Below are 23,710 nucleotides of genomic sequence, written 5' to 3'. Positions count from 1 at the left end.
TTCAAATCCATGTTTTATTTTTTTTTGCCTTGGCGAGTAAAGCTCTGCATGAGAATAATTTTACTGGAACTAGATGTGAGGATTTTAGAAAGCATTTATAGTGAGGTTTAAATGTGCTGTTTGCTGGACAGTTATGGAAAAATCTTGTAAGCCATGATTCATGTGCTCCGCATGGCGATTTATGGTGACATTTTCCCTGTGTCATGCAGACTGTGGTCAGACTGCTCTTTTCTTTGTTATTACAGAAAGATTATACATAAAAATGTAAATCAAAAAACGCTACAAAACCCCTTAAATAGAGCCAACTCTATACCAATACAAATACCTACAAAAAAAGACACCAGTCTTTATAGCTCAAATGGTTTTTTTTTAAATAAAAAAAAATAAAAAAAAGTCTTTAATTCAATGATTTTATATACACAAAAAAATTATAAAACGCAACACTTTTGGTTTTGCTCCCATTTTGCATGAGCTGAGCTCAAAGATCTGAAACATTTTCTACACACACAAAAGACCCATTACTCAAATATTGTTCAGAAATCTGTGTTAGTGAGCACTTCTCCTTTGCCGAGAAAATCCATCCCACCACACAGGTGTGGCATATTAAGGTGCTGAATAGACAGCATGAATATTGCACAGGTGTGCCTTAGACTGCTCACAATAAAAGGCCACTCTGAAATGTGCAGTTTGATCACACAGCACAATGCCACAGATGTCGCAACGTTTGAGGGAGCGTGCAATTGGCATGCTGACTGCAGGAATGTCTACCAGAGCTGTTGCTCGTGCAATGAATTTTCATTTCTCTACCATAAGCCGTCTCCAAAGGCGTTTAAGAGAATTTGGCAGTACATCCAACCAACCTCACAACCGCAGACCACGTGTAACCACACCAGCCCAGGACCTCCACATCCCGCATATTCACCTCCATGATCGTCTGAGACCAGCCACCTGGACAACTGTAGCAACAATCTGTTTGCATAACCAAAGAATTTCTGCACAAACTGTCAGAAACCGTCTCAGGGAAGCTCATCTGCATGGATCGGCGTATACGACAGCGTGTTCCAGTTCCTGCCAATATTCTGCAACTTCGCACAGATATTGAAGATGAGTGGACCAACATTCCACAGGTCACAATCAGCAACCTGATCAACTCTATGCGACGGAGATGTGTTGCACTGTGTGAGAAAAATGGTGGCCACACCAGATACTGACTGGTTTTCTGACCTCCCCCCAGTAAGGCAAAACTGCACATTTCAGAGTGGACTTTTATTGTGGGAAGTCTAAGGCACACCTGTGCAATATTCATGCTGTCTAATCAGCACCTTGATATGCCACACCTGTGAGGTGGGATGGATTATCTCGGCAAAGGAGAAGTGCTCACTAACACAGATTTAGATAGATTTGTGAACAATATTTGAGAGAAATTGGTCTTTTGTGGATGTAGAAAATGTTTCAGATCTTTGAGTTCATCTAAAGCAAAATTTGTGTAATATAACAATTAGCAGAGATGAAAAACCACAATAAAAAAAAAGTGCGGATCCCCTGAGGGTTAGTACGACAATACGATAGGAATGTATATGTCCCTTGGACAAAGCTAAGGCGAAACATCCCTTTCCTCTCTGCCCACGAAAATACAGGGTCAGTATATTGTTTGTCTGTGTTGGTCAGCAGTTGTTTACACTTTTTTAATGGTCGCCAGTTACACTTAACAGGAGTTCCCCGAGTTGGAACCACTGAGTTTGGACCATATCTAGGGAGGAATCTGGATGTGTTCTGACCATATGTGATGAGGTATAGATTCCTTTTTAGTCTTGTACCGGCCATGGATGACTACAATGTAATTTATAGTTGTAACACTTTTTAGGTGCCATTTATTGAGGTGTACCGTATATATTATTTGTATAGCTTAAATAGACGCATTGTTATCGGGGGTAATTCTTGCTCTGTAGCCCTCACCCGCAAATTTTATATTGTATTGTATTGTATTTTTGTGTAATAATTATGTGTAAAAAGATAATTTTTTTGTATTACATGTGTGGTTCTACTTTTTGGGTTCAGCTAGTAGCAATAGTAGTTGTTATAAGCAATAACAATGTGTCCGATATGTCATACATTGCTAAACTGTAATAAAGTGCACGTGCCAGGACATTAGTATAGTCACCGATTTGTGGAACAAAAAAAACTAACTCCTACATAAATTAGTGACCACTAAATAGTAAATGTAGATACATACCCATCAAAGCGCAATCCCCTCAGGAGAACACGCAGTTCGGTACAGCCTTCTTCTGGAGGCTTTTGCCGTGTGCAATTATTTTTTTTTTTACCATTTTCTGGAAGAAAACGCATCATAAACGCAGGTATGTTGTTGCAAAAACCACATTTTTGGTACGTTTTTACTGCCGCACCACAAACACAGCAGAACCGTGAGTTCAGGCAGCACCCCAAGGCCAATTTCAGATGAGCGAGTTGACGGCGTGAAACATGCTGTGTGTGGGAGCGCGATTTCACGTCTTGAACTCTGCTCGTGTAACAAGACCTCACGGCTAGGGATGAGCGAACTTCTGTTTTCAAGTTCGGTGTACAAGGTTTGGGTTATCTAAGAATTCCATTATGGATTCCACTACCACGGACCATAAGTTATGATCCATGGTAGCGGAATCCATAACAGAATTCTTAGATAACCCAAACATTGTACACCGAACTTGTAACACAAGTTCACTCATCACTAGTCTTGAGGGTTGTTCCTGGGATGAAATAGTTAGTATTTACCATAAGTGGTCCGAGGAAGGAAGCAGCAAGAGGGTCATGGGAAACTCATGGCTCACTGTGTGCAGGAGAAGCAAAGGCCCATCTGGGCCAGTCACACAGAGGAGTCAATGTGGCACAAATTGCTGAAAAAGTTACTGCTGGCTGCGATTCTGTAGCAAGGTGTCAGGACACACAAAGCATCACATGTGGTTTATGTGGCTGCGCAGAGGCAGACTGGTGAGAGTGTCCATGCTGTCCACCACCAAGAGCACCTACAATGGGCACATGAGCATCAGAACTGAACCATAAAGCAATGTAAGAAGATCTGATGAATCACTATCTTTTACATCATGTGGATGTCTGGGTCCCTTACCTGGAGAAGAGATGGCACCAGAAGACATGATACAAAATAAGGCAATACAGCGGAGGTGTGACGCTCCCTCTGGAATACATGGTGTTAGAAACTTTGGGCAAGGGTAATTATGTGGATTTAGCTTTGACATGCATCACCTATTTTAATCAGACTTAGTACGCCCCTTCATGGCAGTTGTATTCCCTAATGGCAGCGTCCCCTTTCAGCAGGATTATGCCCATTCTGAGGAACAAATATCACTGTGGGCTTATAAAAAGGTCTCCCAAGGTAACCTCTTTTTTCCCTTTTAATGGCTGGTCAGTCGGACAGGTCATAAAAGTAGGCTAGGTTGGGTTGGACCCCTGGGACCTAACTGTACCCAAGAATGAGGGGCTTAAAATCCCTACTCATACTACATCCATCAAACCTGCATCATCCGCTTCATAGAAAGCTCGGCAGTTTCAGTCACTTCCATTCCCTGTGAAAGTGACTGTAAGGAACAACCGAATAAGTGCATTCATCAGTTTCCCATGCACCCAGTCTATGTAGTTTCTCTTATTCCAGAAGAAAATTAATCTTTCTAGTGCCACCTATTGCAGACATCAACTTGAATGTATTATTATTTTTTTCTGGACAACCTAAAAATCGCTAGCCACCAACATATTTTACAGACAAATTGGAAAACCATTAGTACCAGTATAAACATACCGGTATAAACTCATTACTAGCATTTGCTCTGAACTGTAAATTGGTGATAATTACAATCATAACTCAGCCTTAAAAGGGAATCCGTCACCTCCTTTTACCATTTTAAGCTGGCACCATCGCTATGTTGACTAAAGTACCTTATTTCCAGGACTCCTCTTTTTACTTATTTTCGTTTGGTAGTTTTGATATAAAAGAGATTTTTATGTTATGCTAATTAGGGTCCAAGGTGCCCAGAGGGGCATTTTTTTTCCAATCTCCGGTGCCCAGTGATGCCCCCCTGCAGTGCCCAAGACAGCCTCCTGATAATCAAAACACCTCCCACAGCCCGGCAAACGGTTCCGCCCCCTCCCCACGTCATAGTCTACCTTATAGAAATGCCCCGTCCTCCTTCCTGTCTGCGGCCAGAAAACTACTACGCCTGCGCAATCATAAACGTCCTGAGGGCAATAGCGCTTAGGTCACATCACTGGGCTCGGCGCATGCCCAGTGAGACTTTTGAGGCTGTTGCCCTCAGGAGGTTGATAATCTCGCAGGCCGCAGGCGGTACTGCGCCTGCGCGAGTTTTCTGGCCGCAGACAGGAAGAAGGATGGGGCATAACTATAAGGTAGACTATGACGTGGGGAGGGGGCGGAACCGTTTGCCGGGCTGTGGGAGGTGTTTTGATTATCAGGAGGCTGTCTTGGGCACTGCAGGGGGGCATCACTGGGCACCGGAGATTGAAAAAAAACGCCCCTCTGGGCACCTTGGACCCTAATTAACATAACATAAAAATCGCTTTTATATCAAAACTACCAAACGAAAATAAGTAAAAAGAAGAGTCCTGGAAATAAGGTACTTTAGTCAACATAGCGATGGTGCCAGCTTAAAATGCTAAAAGCAGGTGACAGAATCCCTTTAAATTAAAAATAATAATAATTAGAGCAAACAAATGTTTTGCACGGGCGTGGAAAAAAAGTCTCTTATTTTCACAGACTGTCCAGGGACTTCTGGATGTTGGCAACCCTGCCAGCTACAGGGAGTGCAGCATTTTTAGGCAAATGAGTATTTTGACCACATCATCCTCTTTATGCATGTTGTCTTACTCCAAGCTGTATAGGCTAGAAAGCCTACTACCAATTAAGCATATTAGTTGATGTGCATCTCTGTAATGAGAAGGGGTGTGGTCTAATGACATCCCCCCCCTTTATCAGGTGTGCATAATTATTAGGCAACTTCCTTTCCTTTGGCAAAATGGGTCAAAAGAAGGACTTGACAGGCTCAGAAAAGGCAAAAATAGTGAGATATCTTGCAGAGGGATGCAGCACTCTTAAAATTGCAAAGCTTCTGAAGCGTGATCATCGAACAATCAAGCGTTTCATTCAAAATAGTCAACAGGGTCGCAAGAAGCGTGTGGAAACACCAAGGCGCAAAATAACTGCCCATGAACTGAGAAAAGTCAAGCGTGCAGCTGCCAAGATGCCACTTGCCACCAGTTTGGCCATATTTCAGAGCTGCAACATCACTGGAGTGCCCAAAAGCACAAGGTGTGCAATACTCAGAGACATGGCCAAGGTAAGAAAGGCTGAAAGACGACCACCACTGAACAAGACACACAAGCTGAAACGTCAAGACTGGGCCAAGAAATATCTCAAGACTGATTTTTCTAAGGTTTTATGGACTGATGAAATGAGAGTGAGTCTTGATGGGCCAGATGGCTGGATTGGTAAAGGGCAGAGAGCTCCAGTCCGACTCAGACGCCAGCAAGGTGGAGATGGAGTACTGGTTTGGGCTGGTATCATCAAAGATGAGCTTGTGGGGCCTTTTCGGGTTGAGGATGGAGTCAAGCTCAACTCCCAGTCCTACTGCCAGTTTCTGGAAGACACCTTCTTCAAGCAGTGGTACAGGAAGAAGTCTGCATCCTTCAAGAAAAACACGATTTTCATGCAGGACAATGCTCCATCACATGCGTCCAAGTACTCCACAGCGTGGCTGGCAAGAAAGGGTATAAAAGAAGAAAATCTAATGACATGGCCTCCTTGTTCACCTGATCTGAACCCCATTGAGAACCTGTGGTCCATCATCAAATGTGAGATTTACAAGGAGGGAAAACAGTACACCTCTCTGAACAGTGTCTGGGAGGCTGTGGTTGCTGCTGCACGCAATGTTGATGGTGAACAGATCAAAACACTGACAGAATCCATGGATGGCAGGCTTTTGAGTGTCCTTGCAAAGAAAGGTGGCTGTATTGGTAACTGATTTGTTTTTGAATGTCAGAAATGTATATTTGTGAATGTTGAGATGTTATATTGGTTTCACTGGTAAAAATAAATAATTGAAATGGGTATATATTTGTTTTTTGTTAAGTTGCCTAATAATTATGCACAGTAATAGTCACCTGCACACACAGATATCCCCCTAAAATAGCTAAAACTAAAAACAAACTAAAAACTACTTCCAAAAATATTCAGCTTTGATATTAATGAGTTTTTTGGGTTCATTGAGAACATGGTTGTTGTTCAATAATAAAATTAATCCTCAAAAATACAACTTGCCTAATAATTCTGCACTCCCTGTATAGGAGACTACCCTATAAAATCAATGTCTGACCATTTAGGGTATGTGCACACGGTATGTACAAAGAAAATCGGTATGCAAATAGCCTAACGCTGGGTTCAGACCTGAGCGTTCTGAAAGGAGTGCTCTGTATGCGCGACTGTACCGGCGTTTGCAATCGCGCATACAGAGACAAGCGAACGCCCATTGTCGCGCGTTCCCAAAAGTCTATGTACGGGAATGCGCGACAAGACGCCCCAAAGAAGCTCATGTACTTCTTGGGGCGTCGGGCGTTTTACAGCGCGATCGTACACGCTGTAAAACGCCCAGGTGAGAACCATTCCCATAGGGAATAATTGGTTTCTCCTTGTTGAGCGTTTTTACAGCGCGTAGGAACGCGCTGTAAAACGCTCAGGTGTGAACCCAGCCTTAGGGTACTGCCACACAGGGTTTTTAGGACAAGGTTTTGAGGCAGATCTGCCTGCAGTCAGTGAAAACATAATCCCACCTGGCCCTGTCAATCAAAGTGGAGAAGGCAGAGCCTCTAGGAGTAATGACAACACCCCCGTTGCTCCTAGAGCTCCATTTGCATATAGTAAAACATAATTTTTCTCAGCAATGCAGACACATATGAACATGGGACCAACACAGATGTCTTCAGCTGCCAAGCGCACATGTAACAGGTCAGCCAGTGTCATAGGTGCAAATCTGCTGACGGATGCCCTTTAAGCCCCAAACTGCGTCCACTTATGGAAAGGATTTACAGAAGCACCACCCATTTCAAGGGGAATTTGCTGGGATTGTCTCTAAATGTGGGACAATCACAGTAAATGAACTATTGTCAACTATATGTATGTCAGTAAGGGTCCATTTACACGTCCATAGTGTATTGCGGATCCGCAATACACCCGGCCGGTACCCCTATAGAACGGCCTATTCTTGAATAGGACATGTTATATTTTTTTCGTGAGCCGCGGACCGGAAGTTCGGGGGCACACTCCGGAAATGCGGAGTGCACATAGTGTGGTCTCCGCATCCATTCCGTCCCCATAGAGAATGAATGGGTCCGCACCTGTTCCGCACAATTGCGGACCACACTTGCGGATGTGTAAATGGAGCCTAAAATAACACAAAGCCTGTAGCTACGAAACTCGCTTCACACTTTAATATATATATATATATATATATAAATATATATATATATATATATATATATATATATATATATATATATAAGCTGAAGGACCCAGCTTCGCACGGGTATATTTAATCTATTTCATTTAATGTTTGTGTCGTTAAAAGATAGACAGTATCCACTATAATAGACATCCAAAGTGCCCCCCCCCCACAGTGCCCCATCACCTTAAAATGGGACCTCCACAGCAGCCCACCCCCTTAACTTTGAACTTTACAGCAGCCTGCCCCTTTAACAGCGAGTTCCACAGCACCCCACCCCCTTGACAGCGACATCCACCGGGGCCCGCCCCCTTAACAGTGACCTTCACAGTGACTGCCCCTTTAACAGTGATTGCCACATTACCCCACTCCCTTAACAGTGACCTCACAGTACCCCACTCCCTTAACAACTACCTCCACTTCACCCCGCCCCTTTAACAGTGACCTCCACAAAGCTCTATTCCCTTAAAAAGTGACTTTCACAACACCCCACCCCCTTAATGACCTCTACAGCACCCCGCCTCTCAACACTGACCTCCATAGCAAACAGTCCGGTTAACTGTGACCTCCACAGCGGTTCCCCCTTTATTAGTGACCTCCACACTACCCCATCTCCTTAACAGTGAATTCCACAACACCCCGGCCACTTAACAGTGGCCTCTGCAGCAATCTGCCACCTAACACTGACCACCATAGTGGACCGTCCCCTTAACTGTGAGCTCCACAGCAGCCTACCCCTAGGGTGGCCAGGGATCTGGTTTTAGGCCGGACAGTCCAGCTTTCAGACTCCCTGTGCTGTCTGAGTGTGAGCTGCAGGGAGAAAGTCGCCCTCCTTCCCACCCCTGCAGCTGACAGAAGTGGATTTTTACTTTCATTTCTTCAATCCCCGTCGGCTGCGGAGTGGGAGGGGCGTGGCCTGAGTGGGGGCGTGGTTTAAGGGGACCTGTGGGCTGAGTTTTAAGTCCATCTTTCGAGGGTGGCCTGAATGGCCACCCTACCTGCCCCCTGAACGGTCACCTCCACAGCACTCCGCTCCCTTAACAGTGTCATCCACAGCACCCTGCCGCAAAGAAGAAAAATGGCTGGGTTGTTATGGAAACCTGTTGTAAAACTGTGTGTGGAGACTAAGGACCTGCAAGCTTCTATTGGCTGATAAGGGACATGTGACTGTTTATGGCAGTTGGGATAGGAAGAGAAAGACCTGCAGGCTTCTATAGGCTAATGCAAGTCATGTGATGTGCCATATTTGCATTTTTGGGGGAATCACTCGGGAACTGTACATGCTAGAGAGCCGAGACCCGGTCTAAAACCTTCCCGGACACCTGATGTACATGTGTGCAAAATTTTGTGATTGTAAATGCGACGGTGTGGATTCCTTTAGCGGACATACATACTCACACTCTGCTATCTATCTATATATATATTTATATTCCAGAAAAATGGGCGGCACTCCAAGGAAAAGGACAAGTGAACTTTATTCACCCAGGTGGTGCAACGTTTTGGTTCTGCACTAGAACCTTTTCCAAGGTTCTAGTGCAGAACCGAAACGTTGCACCACCTGGGTGAATAAAGTTCACTTGTCCTTTTCCTTGGAGTGCCGCCCATTTTTCGGAATATATATATATATATATATATATATATATATATATATATATATATATATATATATATATGCAAAATCAGGCCAATATGAACCAGCACCAAGGTCCCATTCAGGATAAGAAGGAAGAAGCCAGTAGCACACCATTAAGATAAAAAAACAAACAAACAAACAAAAAAAAACACATGTGGTTTATTCACCCAGTGTCATGTAGCAGCGACGTTTCAACCGCTTGTTGGGGTCTTTCTCAAGCTTGATGGTGAATAAAGAAAAACCTTTTCTGTGGATTCCAGGAGTGCTGTTCATAATAAATATATATATATTATGAACAGCACTCCTGGAATCCACAGAAATGTTTTTTCTTTATTCACCATATTGACGACACGCTTCGTTCTGTATGCAAGATCTGTCAGTCCTTAGTCCTGCAGCAAGCATATTTTAGTAAGACTGTTCATAGAGTCATGGTCTGTTGATAACAGAACCTCGACAGCTATGACAGATCCATTTTTATATGGAGCCGAAACAAATAAATTCCCATTGAATCAATATGGCGTCTGTCAGGTTTCCAAAATGATTGCAAGAACAGCACTGCACTATTCTTATTGCCAGAAGGCAAGAGAGCAGCAAGGAAAAAGGAAAATGCCAATGTCTTTTTTGCAACGATACATTAATGGAGGTTTAGATTATACACAGGATGCACACAGGAGCTGTATATATTATAAAAAAAAAAGAAAGGATATTTTAAAGGGGTTTTCCGACTAGTTTATACTGATAACCTATTCTCAGGAGAGATCATTAATATCTGATCAGTGGAGATCCGACACCCAGGATCCCCGCCGATCAGCTGCGCTCCACTGAGCACCAAGGACTTCTCCGCTTATGCTAGGCCAGTGACATCGCATTCATCAGTCACGTGTCCTAGGAGCAGCTCAGCCCCATTCAAGTGAAAATTTTTTTTTTTTAAACAGTCAGTTCTTTAAAAGGCCATGTACACCTTTGGGAAAAAAATAAAAAATATTATTCCATTGTACTATACTCATTTTGGAGTTACTGATAAGAATGTGGCTTAAAAAAGTAATCACCACCTTTAGTAATTTACTGTTTATTAAATGACCAGCACAAAGTGAAAAACAGTTAGCTATTTATGACATAACGGCTGAATATATATTTTTTTTTAACAGAGACCAATTGAAAAAAAATTATTTTTAGCCCAAAATGAGTAAAATGCAATAAAAAAATAAAAAAAATGCCCACGAAGGTGTACATAGCCTTTAAATTGCAAATCTCGTAGCTTAACTCTATTCTTAAGTGCATATTAACTCTTTAATAACTGAGCCAAATTTTAATTATAAGGACTCACAAAAATGTCTATCCTTTTCTCAGGGTTCATAATGTTTTGTTCAGTGTAGCTGTAGAGACAAATTTTTCAGGACGATTTTTTATTTTGTATCAGATTTATTTTACGGTCCCTATAGGTAAGCATTTACTTTATGCTTTAGATAAAATGTTGAAAAAAAAGTGCTTTTTATAGGATTAGGCGTCTATTACGGGGATTCTTAATTTGTGTCACGAGACATATTCACAGACCGTGATCATTCCTTTTGAAAACACAAATCGATGTTCAGTATTTGGTCAATGACGGATAACATTTGCAAATGTTTGTGGAGCAAAATGAAGCCACCCACCCAAAAGGTAAATGAACACACTCAATTTCTTGCTAGAATTTAAAAATAACATCGGAAAAGTTTAACAATTCAATAGATTCTAGTATTAGACAAGAAAACTAATATTTAGATGCACACAATAAGAATAATATGAATATTATAGTAGATGTTTGAGTTACTATTGTATTGGCAAGGGAAAAAATATTACCTTTGTAAAAACGTGGCCAGGCCATTTTCCGTTTTCTTTTATTCTGCGTCATGAAAATGTTCCATCGCCAACCTTGCATAACAGAATATTGTGAAAAAAGAAACTTGCAGCTATGTCATTTACCAAACAAAGACGACAGACAATTGTAACTTGTTGATGTATTTTATTGTGAGAGAGGGAGCTTGGTAAAAAACTAGAAAATGACTATGATATTACAATGAACATAAAAAGGTATGTTTCATTTGCTTCTTTTTTTCCCTGCCAAAAACATACAAAACAAAACAAAACAAAAAACACATGAATACAAGAACTAATTGGCACAAAAAAATATGTTAAACTTTGTTCCCACTTCCCAAATACTGTTTCGTAAAATCATCTAATTTGGCTTGCTAAGGACAATAATTGTGGTGTTTAACGTTAATCTGAAATAAACTGCTTGGCATCGGGCCGCAAGTCTCACAGTGAATTTCAAAAAGTTTCCTTTCCATATCAAAATCCAGACAACGGTAACAAGGATTTGATTGCAAGTGTAAATCTAATACATTCCTGTCTTAAATTAACCTGTTCTACAGTCCAAGGCAAGTATAAATGTTAACACTGTTTGAAATCAAATCTCAATGCAAGAAGAACCATTTTGTAGCTCTACTTTAAATCTTATCAACTTTCCAAAATTTCATACTAAAATATATTATTGTATTAATACAAACTACAGTTTTATACACTAGACTGTAATAAATAAAGAAATATAAAAATAAGACACATAAATATAAAAGTTTTCTAAAACTAAAAAGGTACAGGTCAGTAAGAAGGGTATTAATACTGCCAGGCTTTGAAGACATACAGTACACAAACAAAAAAACAAAACTTGCACAGACCTAAAACTAAAAGAACTTAAAAATAATACTGATAGGTAATTTTTTTTATCTAACACCATTGATAAACGAGGTCTATAATAGTTAGCATTTCGGAGCAAATATTGGCAATTTGTTTCTTTTTTTTTATTCCACGAGGAAGGCCGTGATTATAAAAAAAAAAAAGATAAAGACTGGAATTAGAATTTTGATTAAAAGATTTGTTGGCTTTAGCTACTTAGAAGAGAGAATACCAATACTACAAATGCTAGTGATTACAGACCACCATTAAATAAAGGCGAAGCCTTTAAAATACTGAAGAATGGCACTTACAGCACAGAAAGTCTTGCATAAGGCCAAGAGAAGATACATAGCTTTAAATCCTTCATATAGGTACGGTACATTTCAAGCAAATATGAACACTGATGTTTGCAGATTTATTTCTCAGAATAAACTGTTAGTCCCTGCAAATAGGAGTTTCATGAAAAAACAAAACAAAACGATAATTTTGTAACTCATTGATAAGAACACACCCCTTCCTTCCACGCCGCTGTCTTAAGGCTAGAAAATATGCTGTAAATTATAATTTTTTTCTTCAAACTATATTATCTATAAAACTCTACCATGTCCTGGACATTACCAGGTAGTAGTAGCATTTAAAATATGTATTATTTTGTAAAGGAATTTTTGTAGTGCAGTTATACTCACATTTCTTTTATAAAATAAAATACTGAAGCAGTTTTTAGTAGATGTCTGTAACGGTAATAATAATTATAATAAAAAAAAAAAAAAAAAAAAAAAAAAAAAAAAGATAGAAATTTTTCTCCCAAATGTACAAACTAACCAACACAATAACAAAACGTAATACTGATAAAAGAAATGTTGTTTCCAGATGTAAATATGAGCAGGTTCCTTAAAACCCCATTCAACTTCATTGTAGTCATTATATACTGGACACTGCAGGTAAAACGCATTTCCTAAATTTTAAAATTGCTGCGAAAAATTTCTAAGTTTGAGATTCAGGCACACCTGGATATTTTTTTTTTTGTTTTTTTGTTTTAACACAGTAGTGAATAGAAATCACAGTATACGCACCACTGTGTTTCAGAGAAAAGCATGTATAATATAGAATAAACTTCATTTGAACGTCAAAAGACTTTTCCATAGTGGAAAATAAAAGAGAAGACCAGCTAAGGGTTGGCAGCCTCAATTTCTGACACGTGATTTTCGGCAACTTCTGGTTCCAAATTTTCTATTTTATCTACACATTCATCATCCTTCAAGGTACCTTCCAATGGTCCTGGTTCAACCCCTAACTCTGGCTCTTCAAGATCGTGCATTTGAACACTTTCTTTTTCATCCTGTCCATCATCCGTATCTTTCTCGTCCTCTTCCTCCTTCTCGCTCTCGTCTTCCCGTGTTATGCTCTCATGTTCATCAGAGTCTATCTGAGATGGAGAGGCTTGGGAATCTACGTGATCGTTGCTGAGGGTCTCCTGTAAAGTCTCTTCATGCTCCATGCCATCACGTTCCTCTGCCTCCTTCTTGCAGTACGAGTAACGATGGTTCATGTGTTGGGAATAGGATCCGGAGTGTGAAAATCTCTTACCGCACTTGTCACATTGGTAGGGCTTCTCTCCAGAATGGAGACGCATATGTTCAATTAAATGGTGTTTGTGTTTGAATGCCTTTGTACAGATTCCACACTCATGCGGCCGCTTTCCTGCAAATATCAAATAAAAAGAAGGATGAAATAGATATTACAGTGTGTTTTCAAGGTTACAGACCTGTCACGACTCCAAGGAAAGAGAAGTGTGAAATCCCAAGTTTATATACATATACGGTTGTATCTAGACGTTTTAGACAGTCTACATATTACAATCAGGACTGGAGGAACGTCTAGTGATTTGGCAACCCGAATGTTAAGCCCAAGTTCTGCAAATTTTCTATTATCTATAGCATAGTTGCCAACAGCATTGAATTTGCATGGAATGTCTTGGCAAATTCTGGCCGTTTCGTACTGAAGATGAGATTATATAAGCCACACCCATGAGTGGGAGGTTTGATTCGGATTTAAGGGTGTTTCCAGGGGTGGGGCTTACATGCCATGACTTTACCCACTAATATGTTGCTAAATAAGCTATGGAGAGGGGGATGCCTAACCTGCGGCCCTCCAATTGTTGCAACACTAGAACTCCCAAGATGCCCTCCTATCTGGAAGCTGTCCAGGCATGTTGAGGGTTGTAGTTTTGCAACAGCTGGGGGGCTGCAGGTTGGGCATCCCTACTATAGTGAGTTTCAAGCACATTTAAAGGGAAGGGGCATAAACAATTTTAGGGTACGACCCGGCGGTCCGACTGGCTGGATGCAACCAAGCTGCGGCAGCCAATCACGGCATGATTTTGCGGTAAAATTGTTCTGCTATTGGCTGCCATGGGTGGGCATGGCCACATGCAGGGCTCTTGTGGAATAGAGCACCATCCTAAAATTATATGGACAGCAATTGATCGAACCTACGTGTCAGCTAGTGAAGGAGAAATGAGCGGGCAGCTTCTACCTTCAGGAAAAGTCAACATCTGAGCACCAGCAATCATTTGCTTGCTGTGTCTGCTCTTAGACTAAAAAGGTGCTGTCTGTGGGGAGGAACTATTGCAAATTTACTCCAAGCTGGCACTACAAGAAATCAGCATTTACGCAGTTGTCGTATCCAATAACATCTGTTCCTTATTTGCTGCTTCCTCAATATTCTCTTCATGTTCATTAAATAACATTTTGTACAGAAATAAACAAATCGCGACCTGACAGAAATAAATTAATTGCAGAATTACCTAAACCATTCTAGAACTGTGCTCTAAATTAAATATACTCTACAGTTTAATTCCCAGCAAGGAAAGTGACAGGAGCGGCTTGGCTTGTAATCGACGATTATCAAAAAGCCCTTGAAATCTTTGTATACACACATTTCGGTGGTCATTGTTTTACTACAAAGATTAGTGAACAAATTACATTTCATTAATTAGAAATCTGAGGGCCGATTTTGCAGCTGGAATACATGATTAGGTGAGACACTGAATACTACAGCCCATATGTTCAATAGCCAGTATGACAACGATCATTATTTTGATTAAACCTGCCGAGATGAAGGAGCCGTCAGCAGTCCCTAAGTCAGCTGCAAATGGATCAATTCCAATAAGCAGAAACTATATACTGTATTTTGTTGACAAGATGCACTTTTTAGCAAGAAAAAAAATTGTGAGTCTTCTAGTTCGTAGTCAGAGTAGTCCAACAGTGCCAGACCTCCCTAACGGCTTCCTTATTGATCCGGCAGAGCGCTCCTACAGGACTCTGCTGGATCACCGGGAGAGCTGTGCATCTGCAAACTTCGATCTCTCCCTGCTTGATCAATGTGATAAGTGCAGGCAGGAGAGTTAGGTGAACGATCATGGAGAGGACTGAGAAACATAGCCCTCTCCACCCTGAAGGTCTCCCCAGCGGAAGTAACTGCAGCTGAAGGATCTTTGATGATGTCATAAGTGGAAGGGGCAAGAACAGGAAGAGTTTTTATTAAAGATGTGTGTGCAGCAGTGCTGTGTGTGTAGAATATGCATACTGCAGTGCTGTGTGCATGTTGTAGGGCTGTGTGCCTGTACTTGTATAATCTCATGATCATGGAGAGTTTAAAAAAAAAAGTAGAACAAGCATGGCGGGACATCACAGATCAATGACCGGAGACACATTTACTTGGATACATTTAATGAGGTGACCACATGCGCCATGTGGTTTGTTTCAATGGTCACTAAGCTTAACAGGAGCTTACCAAAACTATTAACCCCTCTATGCTAGACCCCAGGGTTAGTGACCTTGACCCTTCAACTTCATAAAACCACCAGATAAGGTTTAATAACTAGAAAACATTTTTCTCTAATTTTCTGTTGTCTAAACCCGGGTGCATCTTATAGACAGGTGTGTCTTATAGTCTAAAAAAATAAATAAAACAATATAGAAATGTCGGAATGCTGGGTCTTTCCTCAAAAGTGCTTCCCCGCTACCCTATAAAAAAAGTCTCTCGGAGGCTACTTTGGAGTAGTGTACCTCTTGGTGCTCTTGAAGACATTCTGCCCAGATGACTGAAAGAAAGCATAATCACTGAACTGAAACTGAGAGAAGCAGGATGATCATTATGATGAACTGTCCGCTATCTAAGCAGTTCTGATATAGCTGTTAGGAGCAGTGGTTATGTAAGGATACACACCGCGTACCGCTTCCGGACGGCCTAGTCAGACCACTAAGAAAGGATTGTTTGAACCTAAACCTAGGAGATACTGCCAAAAAAAATAAAATCTAGATTATTAAAAAAGGGTTTTAAAGGTCCTCTGTATAGGTCTACAGTATCTGATCAGTGGGGACCCGGGACCTACACTGATCAGCCGTTTGAGAAGACACCGGTGCTTCTGCGAGTGCCGCTGCCTTCTCACAGTTTACCAAGCACAGCACTGTACATCGTAGAGCGCCTGTGCTTGGTGTCTTTGCTCAGCCACAATCACTTGAATGGGGCTGAGCTGCTCCTAGGCCACATGACACATAACACATCGTCACTGGCCTAGGAAAGTCAGAGAGAAGGCCGCAGTACTCATGGGAGCACTTGTTCCTTCTCAAACAGCTCAGAGGATGTCCGGGTGTCGAAACCCCACCGATCAGTTACTGATGACCTAGCCTGTAGGCTAAGTGGATCAGTGCAGTGGCAGGAGAAAAGCTGCAGTCACTGACTTACATGATGCAGGTCAATGGAATCAGGTGGAACAGAGACGTTTGTATAGCTTCCAATGTTGGCCGATGCCTCAAACAGCTGATTGGTGGAGATGCCGGGTGCCGATACTAATTACCTATCCTAAGTATAGGCCATCACTATTTAAGTTCCAGAAAACCTCTATTAGTAAGTTAACCACGTAAACTGCATGTCTGCCATTAGTTTGATCAGACCTAGATGTTGCATGGACAGGGTGTTAATGTAAAGGAAAGTGCAGAAGGACTACATACCTGTATGTTCATACTTGTGCCTCAGCAGGGAGCTGCTCTTCTGGAATATTTTATCACACAGGTCACAGGCGTACAGCCCATTCTCCGTCTTCTTCAGTTTCTTTTTGGGTGGAGTGGAATCGGAGTCATTTTGATCTTCTACATTTGACACTCCCTCGGAACTGGTATCCTGTCTCTCATCCTGGAATCAAAACGGCAAAAGTTTAATCTTTCTTCTGATTATTTGTGCATGAAGCGTCGTGTGAGCAGCACACCAATCTGCTAGCGCGCTATTATTCGGATTAATAAATGCTGCAATTTAACGCTAGTTACATCCCCAGCAGGACTGGTTTACCATAATTACTGTGATCAGATCGTGTGTAACATTCTGCCACTGGAATATCTGAGCAACGTGCGGAGTATTCCTTGTTGGGATGTGACTGCTCGTAGCTATGAAATTACCAGCGCACCAGCCTGTGCATATAGATGGCGGAGCCCCATTTACAGCAGTCAGTGCGCGCAGGCCGTCATCTCTATATGTTCTGCTATGGAACTTCTAGTCCATGTCTGTAGCATTCCAGAGCCAGCGCCTACGATTCCTTTGTTTTTATTTTTTATTAAATCCAAAATCCTTGCTTCACTTTCATCTTCTGTCAGCTTATTAAAACCGTAATTTACTTGGGTGGACACACAAGTAGTGTAAACATATGCCACAAATTCAGCACTTAAAGGGGTTGTCCAGGTTCAGAGCAGAACCCGGACATATCCCTGTTTTCACCCCTCCTGCCCCCCTGATATGAGCATCATGCTCAGATGCTCTCCTTTGCTCTGCACACAATCGCGCAGGGCAAAGGCTTTTTTAGGAGATCTGGTAATGTACCAGGGTCTCCATGGGTAAAGCTAGGTGGAGACTTCCACCTTGCAGTGAGCACGGTGACGTCACTGGCACTAATGGGCGGGCTTTAGTGCTGCCCTACAGTGTAAAATGATTAAGCAGAGCCCAAGCCCGCCAATCAGAGCCAGTGACGACACGGGCAACACTCCTGGGTGGAAGCCTTTACCTAGCAGTGCAAAAACAAAAACAGCCCTTGCCCTGCGAGATACAGCGCAAGGCAAGAGACCGCATCGGAGCAAATGCTCATATCGGGGGGAGTGGGGGGGGGGGTCGGAGTGATAAAAATAGGGACCCCAGACAACATGAAAATCAGAAGTCATTGTACAATCTTTCTAACAAAGCTAGAACCAGCCCTGTACCTCACATGGATCCAGAGATCCCACATTCATTGCTCTGCTAGATTTATATCCAGCTGAAAGCTCAAAGGGGGGGGGGGGGGATGTCCTTTCTACTATCTCTCTATATCGCAGCTTAGGAGGCAGTTGAAGGATGAAACTGAGCATGTGCGGCCATGCCAGCGAGGTCGGTCAAAGACATAAGGGGAAAAAAAGCACAGCAGGTGGTGCTATACAGGAACATTTTATTGATATTTTTCACCCTATAAGACGCACCGGCCCATAAGACTCACCTAGGTTTTTGAGGAGGAAAATAAGAAAAAAATGTTTTTTTAACCAAAAGGTGTGCTTTTGGTGGGTTTAAACTAATGGCGGTCTGTGCATGACACTATTATGGGGGATCTGTGGATGGCACTGTTATGGGGGGGGGGGGATTTGTGGATGGCACTGTTATGGGGGGGGGGGGGATCTGTGGATGGCACTGTTATGGGGGGGGGGGGATCTGTGGATGGCACTGTTATGGGGGGGGGATCTGTGGATGGCACTGTTATGGGGGGGGGGGATCTGTGGATGGCACTGTTATGGGGGGGGGGGGATCTGTGGATGGCACTGTTATGGGGGGGGGGATCTGTGGATGGCACTGTTATGGGGGGGGGGGATCTGTGGATGGCACTGTTATGGGGGGGGGGGGATCTGTGGATGGCACTGTTATGGGGGGGGGGGGATCTGTGGATGGCACTGTTATGGGGGGGGGGATCTGTGGATGGCACTGTTATGGGGGGGGGGGGATCTGTGGATGGCACTGTTATGGGGGGGGGGGATCTGTGGATGGCACTGTTATGGGGGGGGGGGATCTGTGGATGGCACTGTTATGGGGGGGGGGATCTGTGGATGGCACTGTTATGGGGGGGGGATCTGTGGATGGCACTGTTATGGGGGGGGGGATCTGTGGATGGCACTGTTATGGGGGGGGGATCTGTGGATGGCACTGTTATGGGGGGGGATCTGTGGATGGCACTGTTATGGGGGGGATCTGTGGATGGCACTGTTATGGGGGGATCTGTGGATGGCACTGTTATGGGGGGGATCTGTGGATGGCACTGTTATGGGGGGGATCTGTGGATGGCACTGTTATGGGGGGGATCTGTGGATGGCACTGTTATGGGGGGGGGTCTGTGGATGGCATTATGATGGATGATGGGGGGGGGGGAAATCTGTGGATGGCACTGCTATATGTCTGATCCACAGATCCCCCCCATAACAGTCCCATCCACAGATCCCCCCCCCCCCCCCCCATCATAATGCCATCCACAGACCCCCCCCTCCCCCATCATCATAATGCGTGACATGTGTACCGGTAAGTATATGGGGAGCAGGGGGAGCGCATCATTATTATTTAGTTTAGATCTGATGATTAACACTACGTATAATACAGTACATACTGAGCTGCGGGGCCAGAGTACAGTGCCTGCACGGCCCCGCCGCTCTCCCCGCCTACTACAGCCCCTCCTCCCTAATACATCGCAGACTGCAATGTAAATTGCCAGCATTCGCCCCATAAGACGCAGGGGCACTGTACAATCAGTAAAGTACAAATTTTGAAAAAGAAAAATGGGAAAGATGTACATGAGGTAAGCAACTACATGAGCATGTCTGTTACCACAGGAACCATAAAACTATAGTAATACCAGAAAACCCCTTTAATGTTTTATTATGCAACTTGCAAAAAATATGTATTTTCATAACCTGAGCCTGACATGTACCAGATCAGGGATACCCAAGCTATGACCCTGCCCGCTCCCAGGCACAGATGCTTCCACGAGCTTATGAAATGACATCACTGAGGGTTTTTTCGTATGAATGACATCACTGGTTCATGGGACATTTATAAGTGGGGTTTCAACTGGCTGATGGTTTTCCTGCTTGTACTTTAGCTGATAACACAAATCTGCACAAACACAGACATTAAAATATTGCAAGATTCATCCAAGAAAAAGAAAAAAACAACAACACGTTTCCAGGGGGGTTATAGACACCGCTGCAGCGAAGATACGAGGGGGGCCGAAACGGGAGCTGCTGCCTATGCGCGCTCCTAGATTCTATAGTGTGCTAGCATGACCACCGCTGCTGAAGGGTGGTCATAACAATGAAAATGAACAGTGTATAATGTGATCGAAAAATGGATCCAGACAGCAAAGGGGGCAATAAGGACAATCACCATACATTAGTAAGTGCCTTGTATTAACTTTCGCTACATGATAATTGCCATTTGCTAAAGTCAGGCAACCCCTTTAAGAATACTGCTCTACAATTTCTTCATAGTTTTAACCCCTTAGTGCCACCCATATGTCTTTTTACGGCCGTCACTAAGGGGCCTTAGGTTGGGCCGCCGCTTTTTCATGGCAGCCCAGTCTAAGCGATGCACGAGTCCCCTGTGCAGCGGGGGCTCGACTCACATGCGAGCCATACTCCTGCTCCGACAGCCCGGACTGGCAGGAGTGCCGATTTGGGCTGTTAAACCCTTTACATGCCGTGGGCAATGGTGCCCATCGCATTTAAAGCAGTGACAGAGGGTGCGGACTCGCTCTGTCTCCCATTGACACCCTGCAAATGCAATCTCGGAGTGCCAATGTGTATAAAGTCTGGTTGGGGTCTGTTATAGGCCCCAAGCCAGCCTTGAGTGTCCTCCAGCAGACTGCCTCTCTGGCGCAGCCTGCTGGTCAATGTCAATAAAGCACTGACATTAAAATGCAATGCACTATAAGGATAGTGCATTGTATTTCAAAAGCAATCTAAATGTTGTCCGTTATAGTCCCCTTGTGGGACTATTAAGTCTTTACGGACGTGGCGATACTATCCCCTGGAAACGAGCAGTGTATAATGTGAGAAAAATGAATCTAGCCAGCAAAGGAGACAATATGCACAATCACAATACATTAGTAAGTGCCTTGCATTAACTTTCTTTACATGATAAATGTCATTTTCTGAGGTGAGATGACCCCTTTAATGTAAAATTTAAGGCACTACATTATATGTTGGTGCTTCATAAATAAAAGCCGATGAGGAGGATTAGAGTAACTTAGTAACAGCGCCATTTCTTCATAAATGGGTTAGCTACAAATAGATTTTAGCCAAGAGTACACATGTCTCTGCTACCTGACTGGAGTGTATTTTAATTGTTTGGTTGCCATTAGGATATGAATGGAGTCACCCAATGCCGGGTGGAAGTAACTGCAGGTGCATCGCACAATGTCTGAGTCACTCAGGATGCCAGATCGGAGGAAAGCATGAGACATTAAAGGATTAGGAACTATGTTTGGAAGCTAAACCCTGATGGAGGAAGGACAGTCAATCCTCTCAGCTGTGACAAGTCAATAGGTGACGATCTACCGTAGAGACCAAAGGGAGTTAGCTGGACTCCTTCCCTGTGTAACATCACTACTATTTGTCTGACTGGAATTCTACTGTATTCTATTCATCAGTTACTAATACATAAGGCAAGATGATTTTTGAAGGTCCTCCCCCTCGCAACCGCCACCTCCCGTGCCTCCCCCACTCCTGCGGCTAGTCAAGATAGCTCTCTCTGACATAATGTATGTCATGTCACTCTATATAATGTCATTGTATAATACTGTTGAGGGGCCCCTTCTGAGTTCAGGCCCTGCTTCCACTATAGCGACACCCCTGGTCAGACTACTACCCAGACGCTGCTGAGGCGGAAGGATCCAAGGGACGCAGCTTACAACATAGTGTGCAACAGAGCCGAACCACAAGAAATACTGAACTTCTGGTGAAGGGAGAAGCGGCCTAGAGATCGGTGACCACTAAGAAATTACTAACAAAAGTTCATTTAGTAAAACGTATATCTTTCAACCTGACATTTTTTCACCAGAATAACCCTTTAATATATATAAATATATAAAGCAAAACTATTCCACTCATTACCATTCGTCACCTGTGAGGGGCTGTCCCCACAGTTGAAGAAGAGCCCACCTGCTTGTTAATTGACAGTTCTGGACATCTAGTCCGACCCCGATAATCTGGGCCATGCGCTGCGGCTTCTAGAAGCAGGGCAGGTGCTAAAGCTTGAATTTGGCTTCAGAATCAGCGATACCGTGTTCTCCGCTACACTTCCGGGTAGATGCGCAAATGCAGTCGAAAACTCAGAAAGCAAAAATTTGAGCTTTGGAGCCTGTGTCGCTACTCGGAGAAGCAGCGCAGGGCCCGGCTAGATGTCCAGCACGGTCCAGGTGGGCACTTCATCTGCGAGGATGGCCCCTCAGAGGTGAGGAACTCTTCTGATGAGACAGATGCATTCGCTTTTCCCAAATATATATATATATGCATAGGCGTCTGCTAGCAGGTAGCCATGTTACGTCCAAACAGGCACTAGTACCACTGTGACAGGATCAGACGTTTACCAATGTAATCATGTACTGGGGTGCTTAGAGGTTAGATGGCTGGGGTCAGCAAGTCTGACGACCACTATGAAAACCTCATATCATGCTTGCCTCTAGAAACAGCGCTACTCTTTTGGTGGTGCCTGGTATTGCAGTTTGACCTGTTACCTGAATAGCCTATATATCATACTGAACACTTGAACAACAGTGGCAATGTGTGGGAAACCAAGCAGTCATGTTTGTCCTACAGTATATGATACAACTCCTATAAGGCCTCGCGCACACAGCCACAGTTGGCCGGTGCCAGTGCTGTGGACCACAAATTGTTGTCCGCAACACACGGGCACTGACCGTAAGGTCACCGTATGCAGACGCAGGACCCATGCATGCACTACTTTTTTTGTGGTGCGAAGGGAACAGACCGAAAACCCACAGAAGCCCTCTGTAGTGCTTCTGCTGGGTACCGTGCCTCCGTTCCATACCACACCTTCCGGATTGCGGAGCCATTCAGGTGAATGGGTCCGCATCCATGAAGCGGTGCACAAATGGCTGGTGCCTGTATATTGCAGAGGCGCTCTTTGCTGGCTGCAGTACGGGCCCCGGCCAACAGCCGTGTGCATGAGGGCCACGGTATAAGTGCGAGTGTCCTGCAGGGTCATCATTGGAGAGGTTGAAAACTATATTAGACAACCTCACGTAAAGCAAAAGCACCAATAAAAGGGAGTAGACTAGACAGAATACCTGGTCCTTCCGTGCTTATAGCACTCCACATTTCTGTAATTTGAGAGTAATTAGGGAACACAAGAAACATTACAGATTCAAAAAAAATAGATGGAAATTGTGAAAATGACACGCTGTGCTGAATGCAACGGAGGGGGGGGGAGCGTGTAACTATACGGAATGCAGCGCAGCACTAATCTCATACACACAGGTGTCACAACAAACAAAGCAGCAAGCGCCGCGCTGTAACACAACATGCATGCCATCAATTACACCCCCAAGGAATTACGCTTAAATCACTCAAATGACATAATGTACATTTACTAAATCAAGAAAAAATATCCATGATTAAGAAGTCTAAGGACTTGCTTTACTTTCATAGATTTATTACATTTTCAGCTTCCATATTTCAAACAAAGGTCCTCAAATCAGCCTGCTGCCTATAATAACGTGCATGAGAAACGTAAAAACGCGTTTTGTCATATCAATCAGCTATTTTGTTAA

The 23,710-nt window shown here is 43.3% G+C and overlaps 1 protein-coding gene across 1 annotated transcript in view; it reads right to left on the bottom strand.

Annotated features, from left to right (window-relative positions):
* Positions 1-11,135: 11,135 nt before the first annotated feature.
* The window catches only part of ZEB1 (zinc finger E-box binding homeobox 1), a 42,325-nt gene continuing 29,750 nt past the window's right edge, over positions 11,136-23,710 (bottom strand). Inside the window, exons 7-8 of the mRNA XM_044293672.1 lie at positions 16,878-17,058; positions 11,136-13,563 (exon numbers count right to left, since the gene is read on the bottom strand). Coding sequence (XP_044149607.1) covers positions 13,031-13,563; positions 16,878-17,058 — 714 coding nt within the window. The 3' untranslated portion in view covers positions 11,136-13,030. The remainder of the gene's footprint in view (positions 13,564-16,877; positions 17,059-23,710) is intronic.

Source organism: Bufo gargarizans, chromosome 5 (assembly GCF_014858855.1).
Source record: "Bufo gargarizans isolate SCDJY-AF-19 chromosome 5, ASM1485885v1, whole genome shotgun sequence".
Classification (NCBI taxonomy): domain Eukaryota; kingdom Metazoa; phylum Chordata; class Amphibia; order Anura; family Bufonidae; genus Bufo; species Bufo gargarizans.
This window is presented reverse-complemented; position numbering and strand designations above follow the sequence as displayed.